This window comes from Hippoglossus hippoglossus, chromosome 5 (assembly GCF_009819705.1).
Source record: "Hippoglossus hippoglossus isolate fHipHip1 chromosome 5, fHipHip1.pri, whole genome shotgun sequence".
Lineage (NCBI taxonomy): Eukaryota > Metazoa > Chordata > Actinopteri > Pleuronectiformes > Pleuronectidae > Hippoglossus > Hippoglossus hippoglossus.
Window position 1 is genome coordinate 12,317,932 of NC_047155.1, and position 21,751 is coordinate 12,339,682.

Here is a 21,751-nt window from a genome sequence, read left to right on the forward strand (position 1 = left end):
ACTTGTTTTTGTTTTTATATCAGTGTTGTTATTAACCATCGTAGCAACTATTGGATGGGTTAACACTTTTCAATGACATTCATGCTCCCCAGAGGGTGAATCTTACTGACTTTGGTGACATGACCTCTAGTGCCACCATGAGGTTGAGGTTTGTAAAACCGAATGAAATACCTCAACAACTATCAGATGGATTCATTTTCTCTAGTTCTCATAAAAAATGACTGACATTCACTTACATTTCCTTATTATTACGTACAAAATGTTAACATAGGATGATAACTGTGGTAAAGACTGATGAAAACACTGATCTTATTTAAACTGTCCAGGAAAAACAACCTCTACATATTGTATCCATCAATCAGACAATTTGTAAAGCACTTCACTACATACGAACAATGACACCCTTTAACTTCACAAAATAAAAACAATAAAGACAACCCTACCCATCAATGCTCAGAGCAAACCAACATTTACAGGAACTGAGGGGGCGCTGTCAAAAATCTGATAAATCTGAAAGGAGGTTACACCAAAGGCAGATAAAGAAAGATAAAACAACAAAGATAAAAAATGCTATAAGAGATGTGAAAAGGATAAAGATAAAATAATGAAATGCTAAAAGAGATCCTTTATGATAAAGATTAGATAAAGACAAAATGAAATGCCATGAAATAAAGATAAAAAAAAAAAAATAGGACAAAGAGAGAAACTAAATAATGAAATAAAAATAAATTAATATATATTTTTTTAAATATAAATATAAAATACTAAAAGAGGGTAAAGTAGGGTATTAAAGTGAAAACAATTACAAGAGAGTAAGTAAGTAAGTAATAATAAATAAATAAATAATAGATAATAAAAATAGAACCACAGGATATATGTATGTATGTATATACAGACATGTTGTCTACTGTATTGTACCTGAATGTCTGAAAGAGTACACACATTAATGCTTACTCTCCTAACACAATGCTCTTCATTCTTCCACCATCATAACATGTATCCTAGTAACACTGCTACACATGCATACACTCTATATTCTTTACACTATTATAACAAAGAACTTTATTCTGACACATGCTCTTGCACATGAATTCACCACAACAACTCCCGAGAGTCTGAAACAAATGTTCCACCTCGTTTTTCCTCTCTGACAGTTGACTTCTCTTCACACTCAGCAGCACAGCCTATGAGGGCTGGTTTAGGGTGAAGCCCTAAGTCCAGATGGAACTGATCAACCTCGGTGACTTTGCCAAGGTGGAGCAGAATGTCACAGCTACACACAACTGTGCTCCATCATACCACTGCCACACCGACATATTGACCCCCCCCGCCTCAGTAAGGCCTTCACTGGAAATGAGTTCAGTGTCATTTTTGAGACACTCACCCACCCTTAAAAAAAGTCTTGTCTTAAAGCTCATTTGGTCAAAATGCTGCATTTCTTGACTTGAGGTTGAGGATGCCAGCTCTTTCACTATCACACGTGATAATTACAGCTTATTCCTTCACACCGTTTCTCACACACACACACACCAACACACACACAGGCTCCCTGGAGTCAGGGGTGCGGCGAGAAATACTGGAACCTTCGACAACAGCTCAACAAAAGCTCTGACACACTGAATATCTTAAATCTGTGTCATCTTCTTCCCAGCGGAATCATTCAGGGACATCACATTCACACCTCGCGGCCCCCACAAGCTCCCGGTCGCCTATAAAAGAGTCTTTCATCAGAGACCAGAATCCAAGAGATTAGAATGACCTCTCCTGGATTGTAGATACAGTCAGCAAGAGATACTCATCCTCAGTCTGTATGGAGAAAGGTCGAGGTATCTTCTCTGGAGATTCAGGATCAAAACCTCGGCACTGCAGTCGAGAACACAAATTCGAAGGTCAGTTGAACGGAGATTGGTAGATACAGTATGTATGATTCTAAGAAAACCTAATCAGAAATCGTCATGCAAGAATCAAAATCTGTACGAGATATAATGAAATAACTGTCCTGAACAGTTTCACTATACTTTATTTTAAACTGCAATAACCTTTGTAGACAAAGCAATCAGCTGAATATGGCACTTTACATTTATTAATTTGCTCTTTTTAATGTTTAGGCACCATCCAGGAGAAACACTCTTAATTCAATGGTAGTTTATAGTTAATAGTCCTCTATTCTGTCACATGTTCCAGACCATTCGTATCCTACAGGGAAGATCCAGGTCATTGGAGACATTTTCCAGTTCACAGTCGACGTGAGCGAATTTTCTCCGGAGGATGTGATCATCACATCCTCAAACAACCTGCTGGAGGTCCACGCTGAGAAGGTGAGGGGGGGGGGGGGGGGGGGGGCTGCAGACAATGGCAAATGTCATCTGTGTAGTCAAAACAAAAAAAACGCACAGATGCTGCTCTGGAATGAGTCACTTATCAGGGCAGCTGAATGAGGCATGCTCGCGGAATGTAAAACAAAAAGGTATGGTGATTCTGGGATGGCAGGTTATTATTCACACTCTGCATGGCAGCAGTGGATGAACAGCAGGATTTAAATGAACAAAATGAAAGTAATAAAGCAGGTTAATAAATCAGGGGATTGCAAATCTTCAAAAAAACCGAATAATGAAGTAAATGCCTAAGATTTGATTTTAAATGGTTCTAAAGCTGTTATTTAGAAAATTTGACTTTAGCTGCACCACAAAGGTTTGGGGAATTAAAAAAATGTTACAAATATTACCTTGTACTTGTGATTTATGAGCTTTTGTCTTTGTTCGATTACCACACCTTTCTATACAATTTGAAAGCACTTCCTGGTTTAATTTCTACCTTCTTCCTGGTTTAATTCCCATAATCTTACTTTTCTCATCAGCTGGGAGAAGATGGCACAGTCACAAACACCTTTTCCCACCGATGCACTCTGCCATCAGACGTGGACCCTGTGTCTGTGACCGTGTCCATGGGGAGCAGTGGGGTCGTGACCGTCAGAGCTCACAGGGTTTGTTCCGTCTCTGTGTGCTCAACACGTTTGAACAAATATAAAACTGTCCACTGATGTTTGTCTCTGTATTTCTACAGATGTAATCTCACCACTACACCAGTGATCCTCCTGTGAATCACTAGGGTTTAGTGACCTCTACCGGCCAGTAGAGGATCACAGAATGCGTCATTCACAGACTATGGGAAATATGAGAAACCTCATCCAGTGCACTTGAAGCCACCAACAATGGAAATAAAATGTAAAAAGTAACTTGTTTCGGTTGGTGTGACATTTAGGAATAAGCAGCGACAAATCACAAAGAAACTTGCAAAAACATGGATGGAATACATTTTTTAGGTTTTTAGCAGGTCTGCTGCTAACTACGAGTTTATACACTTTGGTCATCTGGTGATTGTTTGTTTCTCTGATATTAGATAATTAGCTTTTTATAAAGAAAACCAACTGGTGACATTTGAAAAATCTGGCCTGATATTTGAAACTTCAAACTCACCTCTGCTAAAGATGGCCGCCACCAGTATCTGCCTGTATAATAAACTGAGTTACTAACTTTAGGAACAGGTTATTCTCTGGCTTTTTCAAACTCTGCCAGTTTTAACCATTATAACAACAAAGGATTACCTCTAGGACCCACGTGTGTGATAATACATTGAGAGACACGAAGTAAGTAAAATCCTGTGTGATTAATGCACCATTTCCACACTTATTTACTTTATATGAACCTATTTATTTAGACTGCGACTATTTTGAGATGCGTATCATCTGTTTTGAGGCTTTTTAGTTTCAACTACAACTCGTGTCTTAAATGTACCGGAAATTCAGCTTTTTGAGAGATTAGCTCCATAAAAGTTGTGATGGACGACTTCTTGAAGCACCTGAAGGCAACACGACAAACAGGCGGAAGTGACGAGAGCGGTTGTCATGGGATGTTTTGGTTTACGGAAGTGTTTATGAGGCGGCTCCAGTTTTACGCACTAACTTCTGCCCACAGTTATTTAAAGCTCTTTATAGTTAACACGACATGTTGTGATATCCACAAGCTAACACCACTTAGCTTTAAACACTCGTCTGCCTGCTCCGTGTGATGCTACCTCCGTTAGCTTCAGAGCTAACAACATGGCAGATGTCCCTGCTCCTGGATCAGTCGTAGTCAGTGACTGGCATCGATGTAAAGACAGCAAAGAATATTTCAACAAGATCCTGCACAAGAAACGACGCAAGAACTTCGGTAGGATTAAGAATCGGTTGATAAATACACCGCAGTGCAACACGTGGTTTTACTTAAGTACTGGAATACAAATTGAAGTTACTCGAGTATTGAATGATATGTTTGAATACTTGTATGCTTACATACATAATCTTCTCATGTGTTGGCATTACCATATTTTCTGTTGGTTGAATAATTTTCTTGGCCATCTTGATTTGGAGACTGTAAAAGTTAAATCATGGAAAGTATGAGAAAACATTTACATATTAAACCCCAAGAGAGAAACACTATTGGTCATTTTAAAACGTGTTTTCCAGGCTTGTTGGAGTCTCCAGTGATGCCCCCGCATGCAGCTGTGGACACGGTTCATTATAAGATCTTCATCTCTGGAAAGAGTGGAGTTGGTAAAACTGCTCTGGCTGCACGACTCGCAGGCCGCAATATTCCACCTGTGCACTACGAGACTACAGGTGGGTCCCTGCCCCGACTTTGCAACAGGCTCCTGAACCAGTGTGACTTAGTGGAATACTTTTTAAATAAATCAAACCACTTAAAACTGTAATATCTTTACACAGGGTCCGACTAATGTGCATCTCCTGTTATTGAAGGTATTGAGACGACCGTGGTGTATTGGCCGGTGAAGCTGAGAGAAAGTGGACGAGTGCTTTTCTTCCGTCTACAGCTGTGGGACTGTGGAGAGAACGCCTTGCGTAGATTTGACCATTTGCTTCCGGTATGTATAAATATAAAGTTTTTTTCTTTATACAACCGAGTTGTGAACGACTACATTTGTATCAAAAGTACTTTGGAATCATCACATAGACCTAGTGTCCCATCCCTGTCCTGTGTCTTTCAGTCCTGTAAGGAGCAGGTGGACGCCGTCCTTTTCCTGTTTTCCTTCACTGACAGGCCGTCCTTCGACGACCTGTCAAATCAGATTGGGAAGTGGACCGGGCCGTCTGTGGGTCGAGTCGCAAAACTGGTGGTCGGCACCAAGTATCCTTTTGTGTTCTTTTATAGACAGTTTCAGTTGAGCACTTTAACTCGTAAGCTTTTTAAACTTTCAAGATATTTATAGTCATTTTATTAAAGTAACGATCACAGTTATGTACTCATGTCAAAGGGTTTGGTCACCAGTTCATTCAATATACACAGGAGTAACTTGTGCTACTCATATTGTACATACAAATTAAGGATATGCAGCTGAAACACTGTCATTTACCCTAAGGTTTTTTTTAAACTAAGTAAATACAGACATGCATTGGTCCTTAATTCTGGTTTAGATTTGATCTCTTCATGCACTGTGACGTGGCAGAGAGAGACGTGAGGGACTTTGAGGAGACATGGAGTTTGCCGCTGCTGCGTGTGGGAGGGGAGGTGAGCGATGGGCTGGGTGACGTAGCTCTGCTCCTCAACTGCCTGGCAGAGCAGCTGTGGCATCAGGACTGTGTCACAGCTGGATCCGCCCGCCACCCGTCACAGCAGGAGGCAGTGACTCTTCTCTGATGCAGAGGAGTTGAGGTGAAATGGACCCCAGGGTGTCTGCCGCTGAGGGACTGTGCTCCGCAGCTGGTCTGGGAGAATCTCAGCTCCCTCAGGATGAGATGGAGGCATTAGAGATGGATGCTTATGCTCAAAGGTCTTAACTTCTCATGGTATGTTAGCAGGCTGATGTGTCGACATCATGATCTAAGACCAGATTCTATCTGGGACTGATCATATATTATATGTGATAAAGCTGGAATACCATCATTGCTTAGTCTTTAAAATCCAGATTCAGTATTTATTAGTTGTTTTGTTGAAAGAAATAAACACCAAGTGCCTCTTGTTTAGTCATGTCGACTTTACATTATTTTTGTGGTCCCCTTCCTCCGCTGTACAGTCAAATATAAGACATCTATTATCTTTAACCAGGTTATACATTTTAAACAATATACTACATCAGTCAATCATCAATATCATAAAAGTTCTCAGACTGAATGTTAATTTAAGTTTGTGCTAAATATGAAATCATATTTCACATTGAAGATCAGTGTTTGGTTTAGACATTTGTGCTTTAAGTCGATGTAATAAGGTCAGAACATATTAATAATTAGAAAACAGAACATTGCTTAAGATGCCAGTGTTAAATACAAGTAAAAAAAATGATTCCCTTACTCCATGTGTCTGCTAATGTGAATTTGTGCTTGTTAGAATTCTCTTGTGTTATGTCTTATGTTGTCATGCGAGTTTGAACATTTTGAAGTGCAGTCAAATTCCAATCAATCTCAAGGGTGAACATTAAAGTTAGTTATCGAAAAGTTATTAACGTGCAATTTAAAACAATCAAAGTTTGACGGCTAAAAATCTAAATTGTCATGCACCGTTCACGTGACAGCAACTTCATCCAGGCCTCTTTATCTGACCTGTGGTTAAAGAAAGAAAGAAATGACCGATGAATAACTGGCTGATCATAAGAGAATTAATTGATGAATCACTGGGAGTTCTCTCTAACCTTGTGTATGTGACAAATATCATGGCAGTGGGATGTCCTACTTGACTTTGGGACAGATGCAGCAGGATGGAGTCTGAAGGTAAATTCAGGACTTGGGTCTTCAGGTGCTCAACACGCACATGTGCAGGGAACTCGGTGTGATCCAGAACTATGAACCGCTGATCCCTGAGCATGATGCAGAGAGAGATCACACATTAGTGGTGATTAATGGCCAACAATTAACTAAAGCATCTGGCTGGGATGTTTGGTTTCTCATCTGGAAATTATAATTATATATCTTACACCTTTCCAGACTGCAGAAGTATACTGTTTACTTACTGAATATTTAAATTTGTTAAAAACGAGTGTTTCTCAAATACTTTTTGGAGGAGATGATCAGGAGGTCATTGAAGAGGTGGAAGTAGACGCTGATGAATGATGTTCTGGAGTTGTAAGTCCCCTCCACAGTCAGCTGTCTCATGGGACCCTGGTGCACCAGAAACCGCCCACTCACAACCAGAGGAACTGCCTGGATGGAAGAGGAGGAGGTGGTGGTAATAAAAAGTTGTACTGCCATCTACAGGTTGTATTGAGAACAATGAAGCCTGTTTTAAAGTTAAAAAAAAAAAAGAAAAATAAATCTCGTCACCTTCACTTTGTCAAAATCCAGCAGCGTTTCCAGGCAGACCAGCTCCTCAATTTGTTTCATTTTTTGAACTCCCTTGTTACAGTCGGTCACAATCTGGTGAGAGAATAACAGTGATGAAGTATTCTGACCTTTTACATGTGCAGCAATATTACAGAGTAGAAATAATGATACAGGTCAAAGGCCTGCATTCAGATTTGTATTTATGGGCAGGAATATTATCATCAAATTAAACCTAAACTACTCAACATGCAAACAACCCACCTCAGACCAACAATGCTGGAGAACAGTTACTGGTAAATGAATGTGCACATCACTTTAATGTTGTAATCTTTTAAGACTGGGCTTGTTTTAACTTGCTGCATGGCTTGATAACAAACACACACATACACCCCCACCCACACATGAGGCCTCAGATAAACAATCTACCACAACAGTAAAATCAATTAATGACGTGCAATTTTACATAGAATTTGAAAACAAGGACTCATGAAATCTCCTTGTTGAACAAACATTTTGGACTAATTCAGCAGCTTCTGATGTTCAATCTAAATGAAACATTAAAAATGTTAATCAAAAGTTGCGATAGTTCACATTGCGAGTTTTTTTACTTCGTTTAATCAGTTTCATAACCACAATTTACACGACATTACTTAACTGTCATTGCCCTGTTGACTTCTATCTTGGCATGATTATTCACATTTGTGCACTTGAGAGTGAACAGCGTTACCTCATGAATGACTTCTATTGCTTTTTCAAGATTTGAAATTGATTCCGAGTCTGGTTCAGTCAGTTTCAGGATGCTCTGAAATAAAAAAATAAAAAACAGGATTTATGAAACATTTTGGACCAAGAGGATTTTAAAAAAATATATAAAAACTTCAATCAGATGCCCACCTCCAGCAGAAGTTTAAAACGAGTAATCCTCTGGAAGGGAAGGACAAGGAAGGACTTGAGATCCTGTCTTTGACAAACCGGGTCACTCTCGAGCTTCTTGAGTGAAATCACAAAGTCTCTGTTCTGCTGCCTTGAAAAAGACGATGAGTGAATGGATTTGATTTACAAATGTTGACGGTGTTTAAAACAGAACAGACACTTACAGCAGCTTGTTGACCAGGTCCTTCTGATACATGATGTTTGTCACATAGGGCACATAGAGCTTGTGAAACTCGGAACTATGCTGGAGCACAATGTCTCCAACCTGAGAGACGAACACGCTCTCTCCCAGTCGCGTCTCCAGATCCATGAGGAACCTACGAGACACTAGCTCAGTATTGACGTCAACACAACCAGTTCAAATATAGAGGAGGTTGTGTGTGTGGAGCGCTGACTTTTCACTGGCTGCCATGACGCGACGAATGTTGGAAAACAAAAAGTGATGCTCCATCGGCGACAGGGTCTGCTTCAGTGCCTTCGATGCTTGGAAATGATTGACTACGACTCCAAGGCTCCTCAAGTAGGACGCTTCAGAACCAATCAACTCAAACATGGACTTCAAATGAAGAAAAGCAAGAAAATTATTTCTCCAGTTTGTTTCCCTGGATGTTGAAGGATAAATTCGATTTTTATAAAAGTCTTTAAATCCCATTGAAAACCAAAACACTGAAATGATCCAGGTAAGTACTGAGTGTGAATAGTCTGTGTATAATGGGTTGAAAATGTATTCACCTTGGCTAAGAACCTACATTTGCCAAGACTATAGAAAACATATTACACAGATTAATCTGGCGTTATAAATAATCCCCAACTAAGCCACTTTTCATTCCTTAATGAGTGACATTTTGCCTATATTATTGAAAGTTACTTAGCATTTTATAATCAGGTCACAAATGTACAATATATAAGCTCCTATAAGCTTATATGCTATAAGGAGCAAGATAAACTTCAGAGGTAAACACAAAAAGTTTAACATGATTGCGGTAAGAATATCCAGCATCTTACCATTGCAGGCTAATAAGATGTTACGTGCTAAATGTTGCTAATATCCATATGATGTGGCTTGAAAGGAACAAAAGATGAGTTTAGGTAAAACAATGTGAAGCTGAACCTGACCATAGACTGTACATGAGCCTGCTACTCAGAGTAGGTAGGGACCAAGGGTTTTCTTTTCACTTTCTTTAATATTGTAAAATAGAGATTTGTTTCAAAATGTTCAAGGTTTTCCCAGGAAATATCTGGATGAAAAAAATCTGGCACATTGAGGAAAGTGATATCTATGTGAGTGTAAAATTTGGTGCAGCGTGAGCCAATTTAAAAAGACTGAGGCCTTGGGGAGGTTACACTCTAGCTCTTCATATTTAATTACATTTCCAAACATCCCAAGTTAAGTCTCAGTAAAAGCATGAAATAGAGACCATCATACCTCCTGAAGGCGAATCTCTCTGGCAGTCAAACTGCAGAGCAGGCCAGACTCCTTCACCTCATCTAGATCTTGCCAAAGGGTGCATGGAGTCACCCTGATGGGGTGAGCTGAAGGCGAGGATGGCGTCGCTTCAGCAGGGTGCGACTGTGGAGATGTGGTCTCAGAATGAGAACTAGGGCCGAGACGGAACTGCAGACCCTGCAGATACAGCGGCGTTATCAGTTCAGACAGAAAACTCCTGTCGAGACTGTGCAGATCATTCTTCACCGCCTGCAGACAGTAGTCCTGATACAGAGGGACTGCAGAGTGGAGAGAGATACAACAGGTTCTTTTCATTGACGATAAACTCAATGACTTACAAGAGGCCTCGAGGAGAAAGGTATGCTTACAAAACTGGATGTACTTTGACTGGAACGACACGCTCCACTCTTCCTCCTCTACTGGCTCTCCCTCCCTGGTTTGAATAAGCAAGCCACATTTAGAGAGTACACAGAATATATAAATGATAACTTATTCCCTCTCTTACCCGGCTGCATTTGTATCCTGATCTTCGTCATCAACTATGAGAACAGAGAGCAGCTTGGGCACTGAGAGCATTTTTGCCAAATTCCATGTGCCCTTTAAAGCCACCGACCTCATGGCAGACGATATGTCTATGGCAGAGCTGTCGGAGGACAAATATGTTTCATTACCAAAATCCTACATAAATGTAAAAAGCTGAATGTAGTTTTCTACAGTACTTGAGATCTTTACCTGTTGTCTTCATGCTGCTGCAGGGAGTCGTCGCTCTCATCAAGAGCTCCACTGTCCTGTGCACCATCCGTCTCCAAAGTGGGGAACTCTGCTGAAAGCTGCTCTCTCGTATGCGTGGTCGGTACATGAATATTTCCAAAGTAGGAATGTAGATTAGCGATGATGCTACTGCTCGAAGAGCTAAGGTTCTCCTCTCTGTAATCAGATTGAGCCATGACGCTTCAGCATGAAACTATTTTAAAACTCTGCTCTGTGACGTGTTTGTCCACAGCACCTCTCTCCTCCGTCTGCCTCACAATCACTGAGGTTAAATGGTCTCAGTTCAGTGGACTCTGAGCCGTCAGCAGCAATCACACAGACCAGAGTCAGCTGGGATACTCCTCACAGGAGCAAAGGTCTTGGATCATTGATGGACGATGACAGAAAGACTAGATTAGTGCTACAACACACAGTCTTGATTATCTTAATCAATGAATTACTCAAACATTTTACTTGAGTAAAAGTACAAATAGATCAACAAAAATTCCCAGGTAAAAGTGCCACATTAACTTTACTAATTGAGTAAAAGTAAGTACTAGCGTTTAAATATACTTTAAGTATTAAAAGTAAAGGTATTTGCAGAGTGTAGCCTATTCCCTAAGGCAAGGCACTTTCAATCGAGTACATTTCTGTCTATATATTTATACTTATTTTACTTACTTAAGTAAAGTACTTCTTGATTACTTCAACACTGTACTTTGATTGGATGAATTAACCCCCTATATTGATTACTTAAAAAAAAAAAAAATATATATATATATATATATAAATAAAACAATTGAAATATCAGCTAAATGAATTGTAAAAATGTAGTGGAGTAGAAAGTACAGACATTTTCTGATGTATGTAGTGGAGTAAAAGTACCCCAAAATAAATCTAGTGAAGCACAGATATATGAAAATGCACTTAAGTACAGTAGCAGAGTAAATGTACTGCATTTCCATCCCTCCACTGCATTGGTAAATTATCTGCCAATTATGAGCCACTGCTTGTATAAACATACTGAAACATTCCCATCACAATTTCCTTGAGCCCAAAGTGACGCCTGATATAACTTTCTTATATCAGGTCATATCATTTCGGTTTGAAAAATGACTTGTATCACATGGTATACAAATACTAGTTCCATTTTATTTGCAATTTAAAATTTCATAAAAGTAAATAATTCGATCTGCCTGAACATTGTCGGTGCTTGACTCAAATAAAGCCATTAAAATCCTTGATAATACGATGAAAGTAGTGACAAAAGATTTGACAGTTGCGAATGGCTAAATTCTAACAGATTACAAAATGAAAGTGGATGCGTTTAAAGGTATGAACACACACTAGGATGATTTGACACAACATGGACTTTCTGAACAGGAGCTACAAACAGATATGTAATCAATACATGGCAGCGCATTCAAACTGTGGAGAATGATACATACAGTACAAGATCCCTTCTCCAATACACAAACTGGATTCAAAAAATGATGATGATCATACTTCAACACAGACATACACACGTGTGGCTCACTCAATATTTCAGTGTGAGAATGGCTGTGAATTTAGGGGTTTCCTCTTGTGTGTGATTTGTAAACTGTATCAGAAATGATCAACCCTACTAAACTGCAGCTTCTCCATGAACAGGTTCTGATTTGTAAATTGACGGGGCAACGAACATAAAATCAACAACAAAAAAAAGAAGAAAAATCAGCAAATCGTTTCAAATAGCCATGTTTGTGCTGAATGATCTAAAGCTCACCAGACTGGGGCAGTCCAGCATGGGGTGTAGAAATGATGCTGCTTTAATGACAAATTATAACAAAGTTTAGCGGTTCAAGAACCATTTATATATTGGGCATTGAATAAAATGTCAAAGTTGGACAACAAATAAAGAAGAAAATCTATCTATAATACCAAATCTCTAAAAACAAATGAAATGGGTGGGCACCAAAACATCTGCATGCAAACACACCTCACATATCCAGAAAAGAATTAGCGGTTGTCCTGTTTGTTCTTGGATATTCTTCATGACAAACCAAGAGACAGCATTTCCCTGTGTTTAGATGTGCTCCCTGGTAAAAAGGAGCTGAGACATCTGGATCAGTAACAAGGTATAAATAAGACAGATGCTGAGTTCAGAGGCCGGGGACTCACACGAGTGGTTGAGTCTAGGTGGGCACAGTGATACTGCGGGCTAGTAGTGCCAGCAGAGCTAGCTCCACAACCCCATGGGCTTGTTCCAGTGCCTCTGCAGCCTCCCTGGCAGAAAAGCCAGCTGCCTGGATTCTCTGGATGTGCTCAGCAGGAAATGGTTCTGTAAAGGGATGTGGAGACGGGTGACGAGGGGCTGCAGATGAAGGCTGGGCAGCCTGAGCAAGAGGAGGGACACAGGAGGACGTGGTGCTAGAGACTTCCTCAGATGAGCCAGCTGTTATTGACAGAGGGCTGAGAAATGTCTGATCAGTCTGGGGGCCAAGAGTGTCTGGGCTGTTGGTGCCAGAGGCTTGTCCATCTGCTGCCACTGTCCCCTGCTGCCCCTCAGGAGGTTCCCTGAGCTCCGGGTCTGCAGCAGGATCAGGAGGTGCCTCTGGCTCAGGCTGAGAGATGCTGATGTTACCGACTTCATTTATCCCACTTCTATCTGCCCCCCTCTCCCCAGAGCCATCTGGATGCTGAGGTGGCCCTTGTTCCTCCACAGTCTCTGCTTCATCTCCACCAAGATACTCATCCTGGCCAGAGAGGTCGGACACAAGACACTTAGATGGTCCCTCATCAGACACAGCAGCAGCATGGTTGGCTTTGGCATCGCTTGGTTCTGCACCAGATGTAATAGTAATAGCAGTGGAGGGGGTAGGCTGGGTGTCTTCAGGTGTTGGGGTGCGGGGCTCGGTGACCAATTCGTCTGCGTCCTGTCTGAAGGGATGTGACGGGGAGCAGGAGGTGCTGCGGCTTTGGGACTGAGCACAGCTGTTGGTTACCAGCAGCTCATGGAGCTCCATCAGAGCTGCTGCCAGCGAGGGGATGCTGTCGGAGCTGGAGCGGCGCTCTGCTTCAGGTGGGTCCCTCTCGGTGGTCACCTCGCCGTGGGATGCGGTGGGAGACTCCATTTCAACTGAGTCCGGTTGGCTAGCAGCACTCTGACAGGCTTCAGTGGAATTAGCGGTGTGGGGCTCAATCGTCTCCTGCTCCATGGGTTGAATGGGGGATAGTTCCTCTGGTTGGGAGGTCATTGAGCTGTTCAGTACCTCAAATGATTCAGCATCACCCTCTGAGGCTGTACAATGTTCCTCACCCTCTGGATACTGGGACGATGTTGTCATGTCTGCAGGAGGGGACTGTGTTGGGAGGACGTCTGTTGATGGACTGGGTACAGGGGACATTTCGGAATTGCTATGGAGCGGCAGAGGGTGAGGTTGGACCTGATGAGTTGTAGAACCAGCAGCCTCTGCGGGGCACAAAGGTTGAGGAAGCTCCTGAACGCCATGTTGGTCCTGGCTCTGCCCTGGTGCTGAGGCCTGCTCCATGGCGGCTGGGGCAGACTGAGAGGGTTCCACGGTTTGTGGCTGGCCAGAGGAAGGGCCTTGGGTGGGGGAGGTGGATGAGGACATTTGGTCTAAGGTTCTGGGTAATGTAAATGATGGGGGCTGTGGTGAGGTAGTTTGTCCATCTGCAGTGTCTATTGTAAGAGAAAACAGTAGCAGAATTCAACAGCAGGAATTTATGTGAATCTTGTCTGGGAGCACTACTTTAAATAATGTTCATTTTCATTCAAAGTTTTGGAAACAACACAAAGCAAAAATGTCCTCGCTGAAAGTCTGGAAATATAATAACAGATGTTCTACCGCTTTAAAGGTTATTGGTATCAGAATACACAAAGTAAAACATTAAAGTACAACATCAATTAACCAATCCAGCAGCAAAATAACAGCAAATCAAAAGTAATAAAAAAAGCAATGGACTTAGCACTGGCAATGGACTTGCGAATTTGCAGTACCTGGTTGGTAGGGCCCTCTCCAGCTGTCTCCAAATGCATCAGTGCTGTCCTGCTCAGGGGTTAAGGCACACACCACACGCATCATGCAAAGGGACGGAGAAAGTTAGCAGTCGCACACGGGGCATGCACCAACCTATCAGCCTTTTCACGCACACACACACACACACACAGATGTGAAAAGTGTCATCCAAAAAAACAACTTGATCTTATGTTCTGAAAGGGATGACAGTGCAATCACTAAACCTGAGGCAACGTCAGAAAGAGGATTGATCAAAGCACTTAATCGTAAGATAATGAGACTATCAGTTGATTGATGCCACAAAAAGGCATCACAACTCCACTGTTTCTGTTTGTTTGGATTCTATTTGTAATCTGCAGCCATTACTGGACATGGCTGACTGTCTTGCTAAATTTCTCTAGTTCTCTGATAATAAGATGATGGTCTCACTAACCTAAGCTAGTCTTGCTAGCTTAGGTTAGTGAGACCATCATCTTATTATCAGAGAACTATCTCACAAATCTGAGACCATGAAAGTCATTCAAGTTGCCTTTTCATTTTGATGATAACATAATTATTATGTCAACACTCAACAACTTGGCAAAGCATACACATGAAAAGCACAATGTGTATGGTCATACATTTGGGCCAAAGCAGTTTCCTGGGAATGTAATTTGAATGTCTTGTTTTAATCACCAGCAGCATTTCCTCTGTAGCTTTTCTCACACAGTTGAGATATTCTTTTCAACAATTATACACTTTATACATTATACATTTTTTTCATTCTTCAGAAATCATAATTAGAAGAAATTGTCTTAACTTTGAGAAGATAAATAGAAAGCACATTTCTGACTGTACAACTTACCCCCTACATTTCTTAGCATTAGCTCTTCCTCCTAGTTTGTATTTGTAGGTGGTTTCGAGTGCTGTTCACACACTCATTCAGAGATCCATCTGCACTGCTGCTCAACAGACAATCTGTATGAGCTAGTGCAGCACCTGTTGTAAACATGCCTGCTGGAAATGGGCAGTTTGTTTGCTGCACAAAGAGCTGTTCACCTGTTTGTTTTTTTCACAAGTCGGTGAAGCGTGACATAGTTCAGCACCTTTAAGTTCAGGCTTTTATCCAAAGTGAATACAGTGAATCAACCATCAACATACATGGTACATGGTACTAAAAACCAGGCAGAATGAGCCCAGGATCTTAACATTAATGGACTGTCCAACAGTGAAGAAAAATTGCCTCTGATGGGTCTTAAATACGTACAGAAAACTACTATGTGGCTTGTCTACTGCCTAAGAATCACCCCCAATTAACGGTCCTTTGGAGAAGAAAGCTGCTAATTAGGCTTTTCCTCAATAACTTTGATACCGAGATAGAGTTTTGACTCATGGGTGTTCTTCTTTAAGCCTGAAACATTTATTTCAGCCAAGAGTTTATTTATCTTCTTTTAGATGCTTAGATATGCTCAAAATCTTTTAGTGCCCCGATCTTACATTATTCTGGAAACACAGTTTATCTGCTGTGGTGATGACATGAGGTGGTTATGTGATGATTCAGATGACCACATAAATTGTTGAGAGTAAGAAGCTTTATGTGGCACATGCAAACGTAGTTGCACCTCAACTGGAAAAACCTCCGTAAAAACAGGCTGAGGTGCAGAAATGAGAAGCAGGTTCATACCGCTTTCTTGTATGGACCTCTGAAGAGCCTCTGCCAGTTCCCTGTCAGCTATCTCATCTGGACGGGCGTCTTCACGACCCTCTGCTCCGTATGCCAGTCGGGCGCACTCTGGCAGCTCCGCCTCAGACAGGAAACGGGTTTCAGTGCCCGTAGTGCCTATTAGCAGCAAGTTCTTCTTCAGATCAATAGCACACTGCAAAAAAGGAAAAAGAAGGAACAAATAATGAATCTGTATAATTTTTCTTCTTATACATTGGAAAAAGAAAGCCCCCTGTATAATTCAATGCAGTAGTGCACACTGTGATCAGACAGAAGGGCCTCACACCTGGTGTCTCTTCAGCATATCCAGGCCAAGCAGCATGTCCATCGGTTGGTCTTCCAAGATGGAGAAAGAACAAGGAAGGTAGTCCCCTTCTATCTGGACCTGAGCTAGATGAGTGCAACAGGACAACACTATGTCAACAACACTGAACTATCAGGTAGACAGGCTTGAATATGGATGCAGTTGAAGTAATAGGATGATAGAATGATAGAATAGAACGTTTAACTTTGTTGGAATACAGCACTTTCACAGATGCAAGTTGTGTTCATAAATTATAGAAATAATTGATGTTGCTGCATAATAAAAAAGTTGGACTACTATTTCTTGTATGATTGGCAGCATTTAAACACTGATTTTGACATTGAAAATCATGGCAATAATCGCAGCATTCGGTTCAGCCCTACAATTAGGAATTCATCTTCTCCAATGGAAACAATACTTAGTTTAACCCATTGGTTGTTAAACTGTGATTAAGTTTCTTAATATGTGATTTCATAACCACAAATTGTACAAAATCCTAAAAGTACCTGCCTCCGCCCCAAATCAGCGGGGACTGCCTCCAGCTTCCCGTGAATCTCAAGGGAGAACCGTTATAGCCAGTGGGACGCTGAATACTTAAAAACATAACTGGCTACACACAAATAGGAGGTTGACTTTAAAGACATCCAGCAACTGAGGTAAACTCAACTTTACAACTATGTCATATTCATTTAGAAAAAGGCTTGAGACTATTTGACACCAACCCAAGTGAACTCTGCCAATGATCTTCTGGGTGCCCACACCCTTAGCGATCCCGGCCCAGCGTCGGTCCACCAGCCGCATAATATTGCAGCGCTCAGCACATGCTTGGCTCATGATGGTCATCTGAGCCCCTAAAAATTGGAAACGTCAGGATATGTTTAACCATTTAATATTGTAGGGGAACCCCCAGTGTTGGATATATAAATTCATCAATTAGTGAGGTTGAAATAGCAGACGATATTATGGTTTACATATCTGCTAAAAACAAGCGTGTCAGTGTCAGGATTTAATGCTGATTACCTGAGTCAACGAAAGCTTTCACAGGGTGGCCATTGACTCTGCAGTTAATGTAGAGCATAACCACCTGGCCAAAGCTTTCTGGGGCCTCCTCCATTGCAATTGTCATGTTTTCTTCCACATTGTGCTGCCTGGAACACGTACAAATCCAAAGGTAAGACACTTTGTAAAGAAGATGTGAATATAAGTGGTAAAAAAAAAAACCTCTACAGCATTTAGACCATACCTAATATCCTCCTCTATCTTTGCTTGTGCATCCAAATCAAAAGGATCAGCAGTAAGAAGTCTGATCCTCTCTTGCTCTCTCTTAGCTCGATCCTGCTGTTGCTCCAGCAGCACTTTGGTGAAACGTTCTGAGGACGGTTACAAAGACAGACAGTTATACTAACATGGTGGATTCATATCTTATTGACAGTAAAAGAATCATGGCATGTGATGGCTGTTTTTGTTTCTTTTACCCAGGTCTCCGCTGAGAAGGGCCTCAGCAAGAGGTGGGTTTCGCTCCTTCAGGAGTGAAAGCTCATGGGGATTGGATAACAGCATCTGCTGGAGTAAGGCAGGGTCGTCCAGCCCCTGAGGAGAGGAGCCGCGAAAGGCTGTTGGCGTGGAAGATTGAGCAGCAGGCTGCGGTTGCGGCTGCGGCTGCGGCTGGGGCAGGGCCTGAGGCTGTGGCTGCGGCGGTGACTGCTGCTGTGGTGGAGCCTGTTGTTGTGGCCTGATGGCACTACGCTGACTGGTTGATGCAGAGGTGCCCGGGACTGTGATGGAGCGAAAGTCGATATGGGGCAGACCTAAATGGGCAGAGAGGACAGAGACAGAGTTTAGGTCACTGCATAAAACAAATAAATGTTTTTTTTAATATTGTTACTTTTTGTTTACACTAACATTACCCAATTGACTCTTACGATATAACTGCTCCTTCCTCCCCCCCACATACTTTCGATACCGACCTTGATTGTGTATCCCACCCCTCCCACATAAAAAAACTGCAGGTCTACTTCTCTTACTAGAACTAGCAGCATTACTGCAGGTTTATTTGTGTTGTTTAGGTGCAAAATAACATTTTAAATTGAAGATTCTTCTACTTACTTGAAACCTCAGTATTTCTTTAATGTGATTTTTACAAACACATGCATTACCTGGAAAGGCTGGCTGTGTTGGTGGTGGCCTTCTGTCAGCTTGCCTGAGAACCACCACATCTCCATCTTTAACACCATAGGTCCCCAAGGCACGAGTGGGGTCTTTAAGGGTCTGTTCTACATATGTGATCTGGACATAGAAATATACAGGGCAGTAAATTAAATGAAATATACAGTTTCAATGTCTAGGACTTCAAAAAAATAACAATTATAACTTTATTTATATATTGAAAAGGTTTCAGTGGATTGCCTTAGAAGTTTCAGATGGTTATCAAGATGATGGAAGAGCTACCTTCAAACCAAGATCTGGAAAGTGAAATTACTGCCAGATATGATTCATCATGGTGTCAAGTGTATTGGTGCAATTCATCTCACTTTCTGTCTCCAGTGTGCCAACAACCACCAAACTGTAACTACGGATGTTAGGGAGGCGAGGGAATTTAAAACCCTTGTTTTCCGAGTGAATAATAATGGCTTGCTTGGCTAAAGTATCTAAATGTCACCACTTGTACACTTTAAGGGCAGCAGCAAAAATATATAATTATCATTGATTAATTTCTCAGATAATAATTTGGTCTATAGATAATCTGAAAGAAGAGATATTAGTTTTCGAGAGCACAAGGTGCCGCCATGAGGTTGCTTCATTTGTTCAACCAACAACACAATACACAAAGATAATAATCTTGTTATCACATTGAGCAACGAGAAAAAGAAACTCATAACATAGCAGGTGGACTTTGAACAGATTTAACATGTTTTGCTCATATAGTGACTTAAATCATTAGCTAGTTATCAAAATAAAAAAATAATAATTTGTTAAAATCAAATGAATGCCAGGAATGATCCTCCTACGTCCCAGGCCAAGTATAGTGGACCCTTGTTTCTGACCGCTCTGCAGTTACACACAGTACTGTTTCAATAATATATATACAATGAAATACAAATACACAGCTAAACCTAGGGCCACAAAGCTAAGCAAATGTAAATAAATGTACAAAACAGTAAAGAGAAAGTAAACACAGTCATTGTCGGGCCTCCTCCTTCCGCATTTACTGAGTGATGTTGAGAAGCCGTTTACTAACATGGTTTTTTGACGCTGGATTTAAAAAGAATGGGTTTAAAACGCAACAACATAATCTGTTAATTGTGTTAATTCAAACAAAGTGAAGCTCAACAACCCAAGCTAACTACTAGACAGCAGCTAGCTTGACTTCCAGTTAAGTTAAAGATGCCCAAAGGCAACACTGTCAATTTGAAACTCGGTGTCATCTGTTGGACACACGCGTCTGCAATTGTGTCTGTTGTTGACAAATACTTTCGCAACACCGCCTCCGCGAAAACAGCGAAAGTACGATTCATGCTAGCGCGTTAGCTAGCTCACTAGCCGTTAGCAGCGTTAGCTCGGCGGCCGCAGCGAAGCTCGGGTCTGACCTGGATCTCCGCCGCTGGGATCCCGGACTCCAGCTCACAAAGTGCCACAAAGTCTCTCAGCTCCAGCTCCGGGGACACATCGAGGGCGAAGGTGGTTTCTGGTCGGTCCCTCGGAGCGCAGAACACGGTGACCAGCATCGTTTGTCGGAGGAGAGGGGCGCGATCACCGGACGAACCCGCTGTGACAGACTGCGGTTAATGTAGTTTCACAGAGGAAAAGCCCCAGTTATTCTTTAGATTCCTGCCCGAACGTAAAGACGTGTTTCAGGAGCGGAAGTAGCGTGACGGGGCAAAGCAACGCGAACACGGTGACTGCTTGGCACTTACTAAGCACGAGCCTGATGTGACAGTTTCTCTTTTAACTAAACAACATCACATATTGCTCAGAGGTGCCGCATTTCATCCGGCTGGTTTACGACATGTCGTAATAACAGAATTTACTGTCGCGAGCGGTTTCTTCTTCTAATGTTAGCGTTATACTACCACCCCCTACCGGAATTGTTGAAAATTACACATATTGAAGCGAGGTTCAAACAGTAAATAAATCATAAAGCAAAACATTAACAAGTTAATGTGTGTGTATTATTTACATTTTTAAACTATTTCTTTTCTTTTCTTTCCCTCAATCCCTCATGAGTTTATTGATGTCCATTGTTTATTGCTGTTGATTAGGATGTGTTTTACAATAAAACCTTTGAAAAAAATCTATTAAAAAACTGTTTTTCATTCTATATGCAAAGTTCTTTATTCACATACAGGCATTTTCTGATTAGCCTCAATAATAGCCCAATAATCTTAGAACTTCAATCAGTGTTCCCTGACACCACTAACTAATCCTCTTTCTTTATACTTACACAACAATGCTTCTTTCTATCTCTTAGGTATATCTTTATTTGCCTTATTTTATTTTACTATTATCATACCGTTTCATTTTGTCATTCAACACATCTCTGTATAGATATAAACTGATTACGTCTTACATGTGCTGTCAACACTATCCCTGTTTTTTTCTGTTTTTTCCAAAAAAAGGGGAATAAAAAGAGTTGAAACTATTTAAAAAATAGATCAAAACAAAATCTTTCATTCAGTCTTCTTTTGCTCCAATGACATTTGAAGGCACCATTTTAATTTATGTTGAGAGTCCGAAAGTCTCAGACCTCTTTCACATTTCTTGATCTTAGGTGATAAAAGTTTTATTTTAACACACAAACTACACAACTATGAGGAAATGAGAGATTTGATTTTCAAATATCAGTCAAATGAGGTCGGTATCAACCGGAGGGAATATGGGAGATATTCACCGGCTATATAATGGCATGAGCTACACTTTTGCACATACCTCATCAATCTGGTGATGAGTTGACAAACAACTATTCTCACTCACATTCTCACTTTGTGGTCCATTTAGTTTCATTATCCTACTTCAATCTGCATGTCTTTGTACAGGGGGAGGAAGCCAGCAAAAACCTATGCAGACATAAGGAGAAAATGGGGGGATCAAGGATTTATTTTTTTCCCTTTCATTAAAACTTTTTCAACATTTTCAACATTTTCCCAGAGAACAGTTCATCATAAAGGAAAAAATTAGAAATTTGGTCCAGACTGTTGCAATTAAGGGGAATTTTGAGCCTTGGCGGAGGTATGTGCTTACAAAGTGCAATTCTATTTATAAACCAAAGAATGTGGGTTCAATGCCC

The 21,751-nt window shown here is 41.1% G+C and overlaps 4 protein-coding genes across 9 annotated transcripts; 2 read left to right on the forward strand and 2 right to left on the reverse strand.

Annotated features, from left to right (window-relative positions):
- The first annotated feature begins 1,588 nt into the window (after nucleotides 1-1,588).
- On the forward strand, nucleotides 1,589-3,211 carry LOC117761624 (heat shock protein beta-7-like). Of its 2 annotated transcripts, none has more exons than XM_034585682.1 (4): nucleotides 1,589-1,889; nucleotides 2,185-2,318; nucleotides 2,858-2,983; nucleotides 3,064-3,211. In XM_034585682.1, the coding sequence occupies exons 1-4, from the start codon at nucleotides 1,811-1,813 to the stop codon at nucleotides 3,067-3,069; spliced, it is 345 nt and encodes a 114-aa protein (XP_034441573.1). In that variant the 5' UTR covers nucleotides 1,589-1,810; the 3' UTR covers nucleotides 3,070-3,211. The 2 variants fall into 2 exon arrangements, with proteins under 2 accessions (XP_034441573.1, XP_034441574.1); XM_034585683.1 differs by having other exon boundaries at nucleotides 2,203-2,318.
- A 632-nt stretch (nucleotides 3,212-3,843) lies between these two features.
- On the forward strand, nucleotides 3,844-6,022 carry cplane2 (ciliogenesis and planar polarity effector 2). 2 transcript variants are annotated; one of them, XM_034585679.1, is made up of 6 exons: nucleotides 3,844-3,950; nucleotides 4,005-4,211; nucleotides 4,508-4,660; nucleotides 4,799-4,923; nucleotides 5,047-5,186; nucleotides 5,474-6,022. In XM_034585679.1, the coding sequence occupies exons 2-6, from the start codon at nucleotides 4,100-4,102 to the stop codon at nucleotides 5,694-5,696; spliced, it is 753 nt and encodes a 250-aa protein (XP_034441570.1). In that variant the 5' UTR covers nucleotides 3,844-3,950; nucleotides 4,005-4,099; the 3' UTR covers nucleotides 5,697-6,022. The 2 variants fall into 2 exon arrangements, with proteins under 2 accessions (XP_034441570.1, XP_034441571.1); XM_034585680.1 differs by lacking the exon at nucleotides 3,844-3,950 and having other exon boundaries at nucleotides 3,986-4,211.
- On the reverse strand, nucleotides 5,419-11,033 carry si:ch73-15b2.5 (rho guanine nucleotide exchange factor 5). Of its 2 annotated transcripts, none has more exons than XM_034585678.1 (12): nucleotides 10,425-11,031; nucleotides 10,198-10,335; nucleotides 10,061-10,125; nucleotides 9,672-9,970; nucleotides 8,641-8,801; nucleotides 8,410-8,562; nucleotides 8,207-8,336; nucleotides 8,040-8,114; nucleotides 7,313-7,405; nucleotides 7,044-7,192; nucleotides 6,685-6,849; nucleotides 5,419-6,595 (listed from the first exon to the last, which is right to left on the reverse strand). In XM_034585678.1, the coding sequence occupies exons 1-12, from the start codon at nucleotides 10,637-10,639 to the stop codon at nucleotides 6,538-6,540; spliced, it is 1,701 nt and encodes a 566-aa protein (XP_034441569.1). In that variant the 5' UTR covers nucleotides 10,640-11,031; the 3' UTR covers nucleotides 5,419-6,537. The 2 variants fall into 2 exon arrangements, with proteins under 2 accessions (XP_034441569.1, XP_034441568.1); XM_034585677.1 differs by having other exon boundaries at nucleotides 5,959-6,595; nucleotides 7,968-8,114; nucleotides 10,425-11,033.
- A 540-nt stretch (nucleotides 11,034-11,573) lies between these two features.
- ddi2 (DNA-damage inducible protein 2) lies at nucleotides 11,574-20,483 on the reverse strand. Of its 3 annotated transcripts, none has more exons than XR_004613859.1 (10): nucleotides 20,055-20,483; nucleotides 18,624-18,753; nucleotides 17,943-18,275; nucleotides 17,711-17,837; nucleotides 17,488-17,615; nucleotides 17,190-17,318; nucleotides 16,450-16,553; nucleotides 16,125-16,317; nucleotides 14,443-14,583; nucleotides 11,574-14,124 (listed from the first exon to the last, which is right to left on the reverse strand). XR_004613859.1 is itself a non-coding variant. In XM_034585676.1 (10 exons), the coding sequence occupies exons 1-9, from the start codon at nucleotides 20,190-20,192 to the stop codon at nucleotides 14,481-14,483; spliced, it is 1,293 nt and encodes a 430-aa protein (XP_034441567.1). In that variant the 5' UTR covers nucleotides 20,193-20,455; the 3' UTR covers nucleotides 11,577-14,124; nucleotides 14,443-14,480. The 3 variants fall into 3 exon arrangements, 2 of the variants coding, with proteins under 2 accessions (XP_034441566.1, XP_034441567.1); XM_034585676.1 differs by having other exon boundaries at nucleotides 11,577-14,124; nucleotides 14,443-14,491; nucleotides 20,055-20,455; XM_034585675.1 differs by lacking the exon at nucleotides 14,443-14,583 and having other exon boundaries at nucleotides 11,575-14,124; nucleotides 20,055-20,465.
- Nucleotides 20,484-21,751: the final 1,268 nt, after the last annotated feature.

Bases quoted from the DNA above. Each gene is read 5' to 3' on its own strand.
- LOC117761624 (XM_034585682.1), top strand. From the start codon at position 1,811: ATGGAGAAAGGTCGAGGTATCTTCTCTGGAGATTCAGGATCAAAACCT. The intron at 1,890-2,184 runs GTCAGTTGAACG...CACATGTTCCAG, and splicing joins TCGAGAACACAAATTCGAAG to ACCATTCGTATCCTACAGGG. The intron at 2,319-2,857 runs GTGAGGGGGGGG...TTTTCTCATCAG, and splicing joins TGGAGGTCCACGCTGAGAAG to CTGGGAGAAGATGGCACAGT.
- cplane2 (XM_034585679.1), top strand. From the start codon at position 4,100: ATGGCAGATGTCCCTGCTCCTGGATCAGTCGTAGTCAGTGACTGGCAT. The intron at 4,212-4,507 runs GTAGGATTAAGA...CGTGTTTTCCAG, and splicing joins GAAACGACGCAAGAACTTCG to GCTTGTTGGAGTCTCCAGTG. The intron at 4,924-5,046 runs GTATGTATAAAT...TGTGTCTTTCAG, and splicing joins GATTTGACCATTTGCTTCCG to TCCTGTAAGGAGCAGGTGGA.
- si:ch73-15b2.5 (XM_034585677.1), bottom strand. From the start codon at position 10,639: ATGGCTCAATCTGATTACAGAGAGGAGAACCTTAGCTCTTCGAGCAGT. The intron at 10,336-10,424 runs GTAAAGATCTCA...GTCCTCCGACAG, and splicing joins CAGCAGCATGAAGACAACAG to CTCTGCCATAGACATATCGT. The intron at 6,596-6,684 runs GTTAGAGAGAAC...CTTTAACCACAG, and splicing joins ATATTTGTCACATACACAAG to GTCAGATAAAGAGGCCTGGA.
- ddi2 (XM_034585675.1), bottom strand. From the start codon at position 20,192: ATGCTGGTCACCGTGTTCTGCGCTCCGAGGGACCGACCAGAAACCACC. The intron at 18,754-20,054 runs GTCAGACCCGAG...TTCTATGTCCAG, and splicing joins TCCCAGCGGCGGAGATCCAG to ATCACATATGTAGAACAGAC. The intron at 17,616-17,710 runs GTATGGTCTAAA...TACGTGTTCCAG, and splicing joins AAGATAGAGGAGGATATTAG to GCAGCACAATGTGGAAGAAA.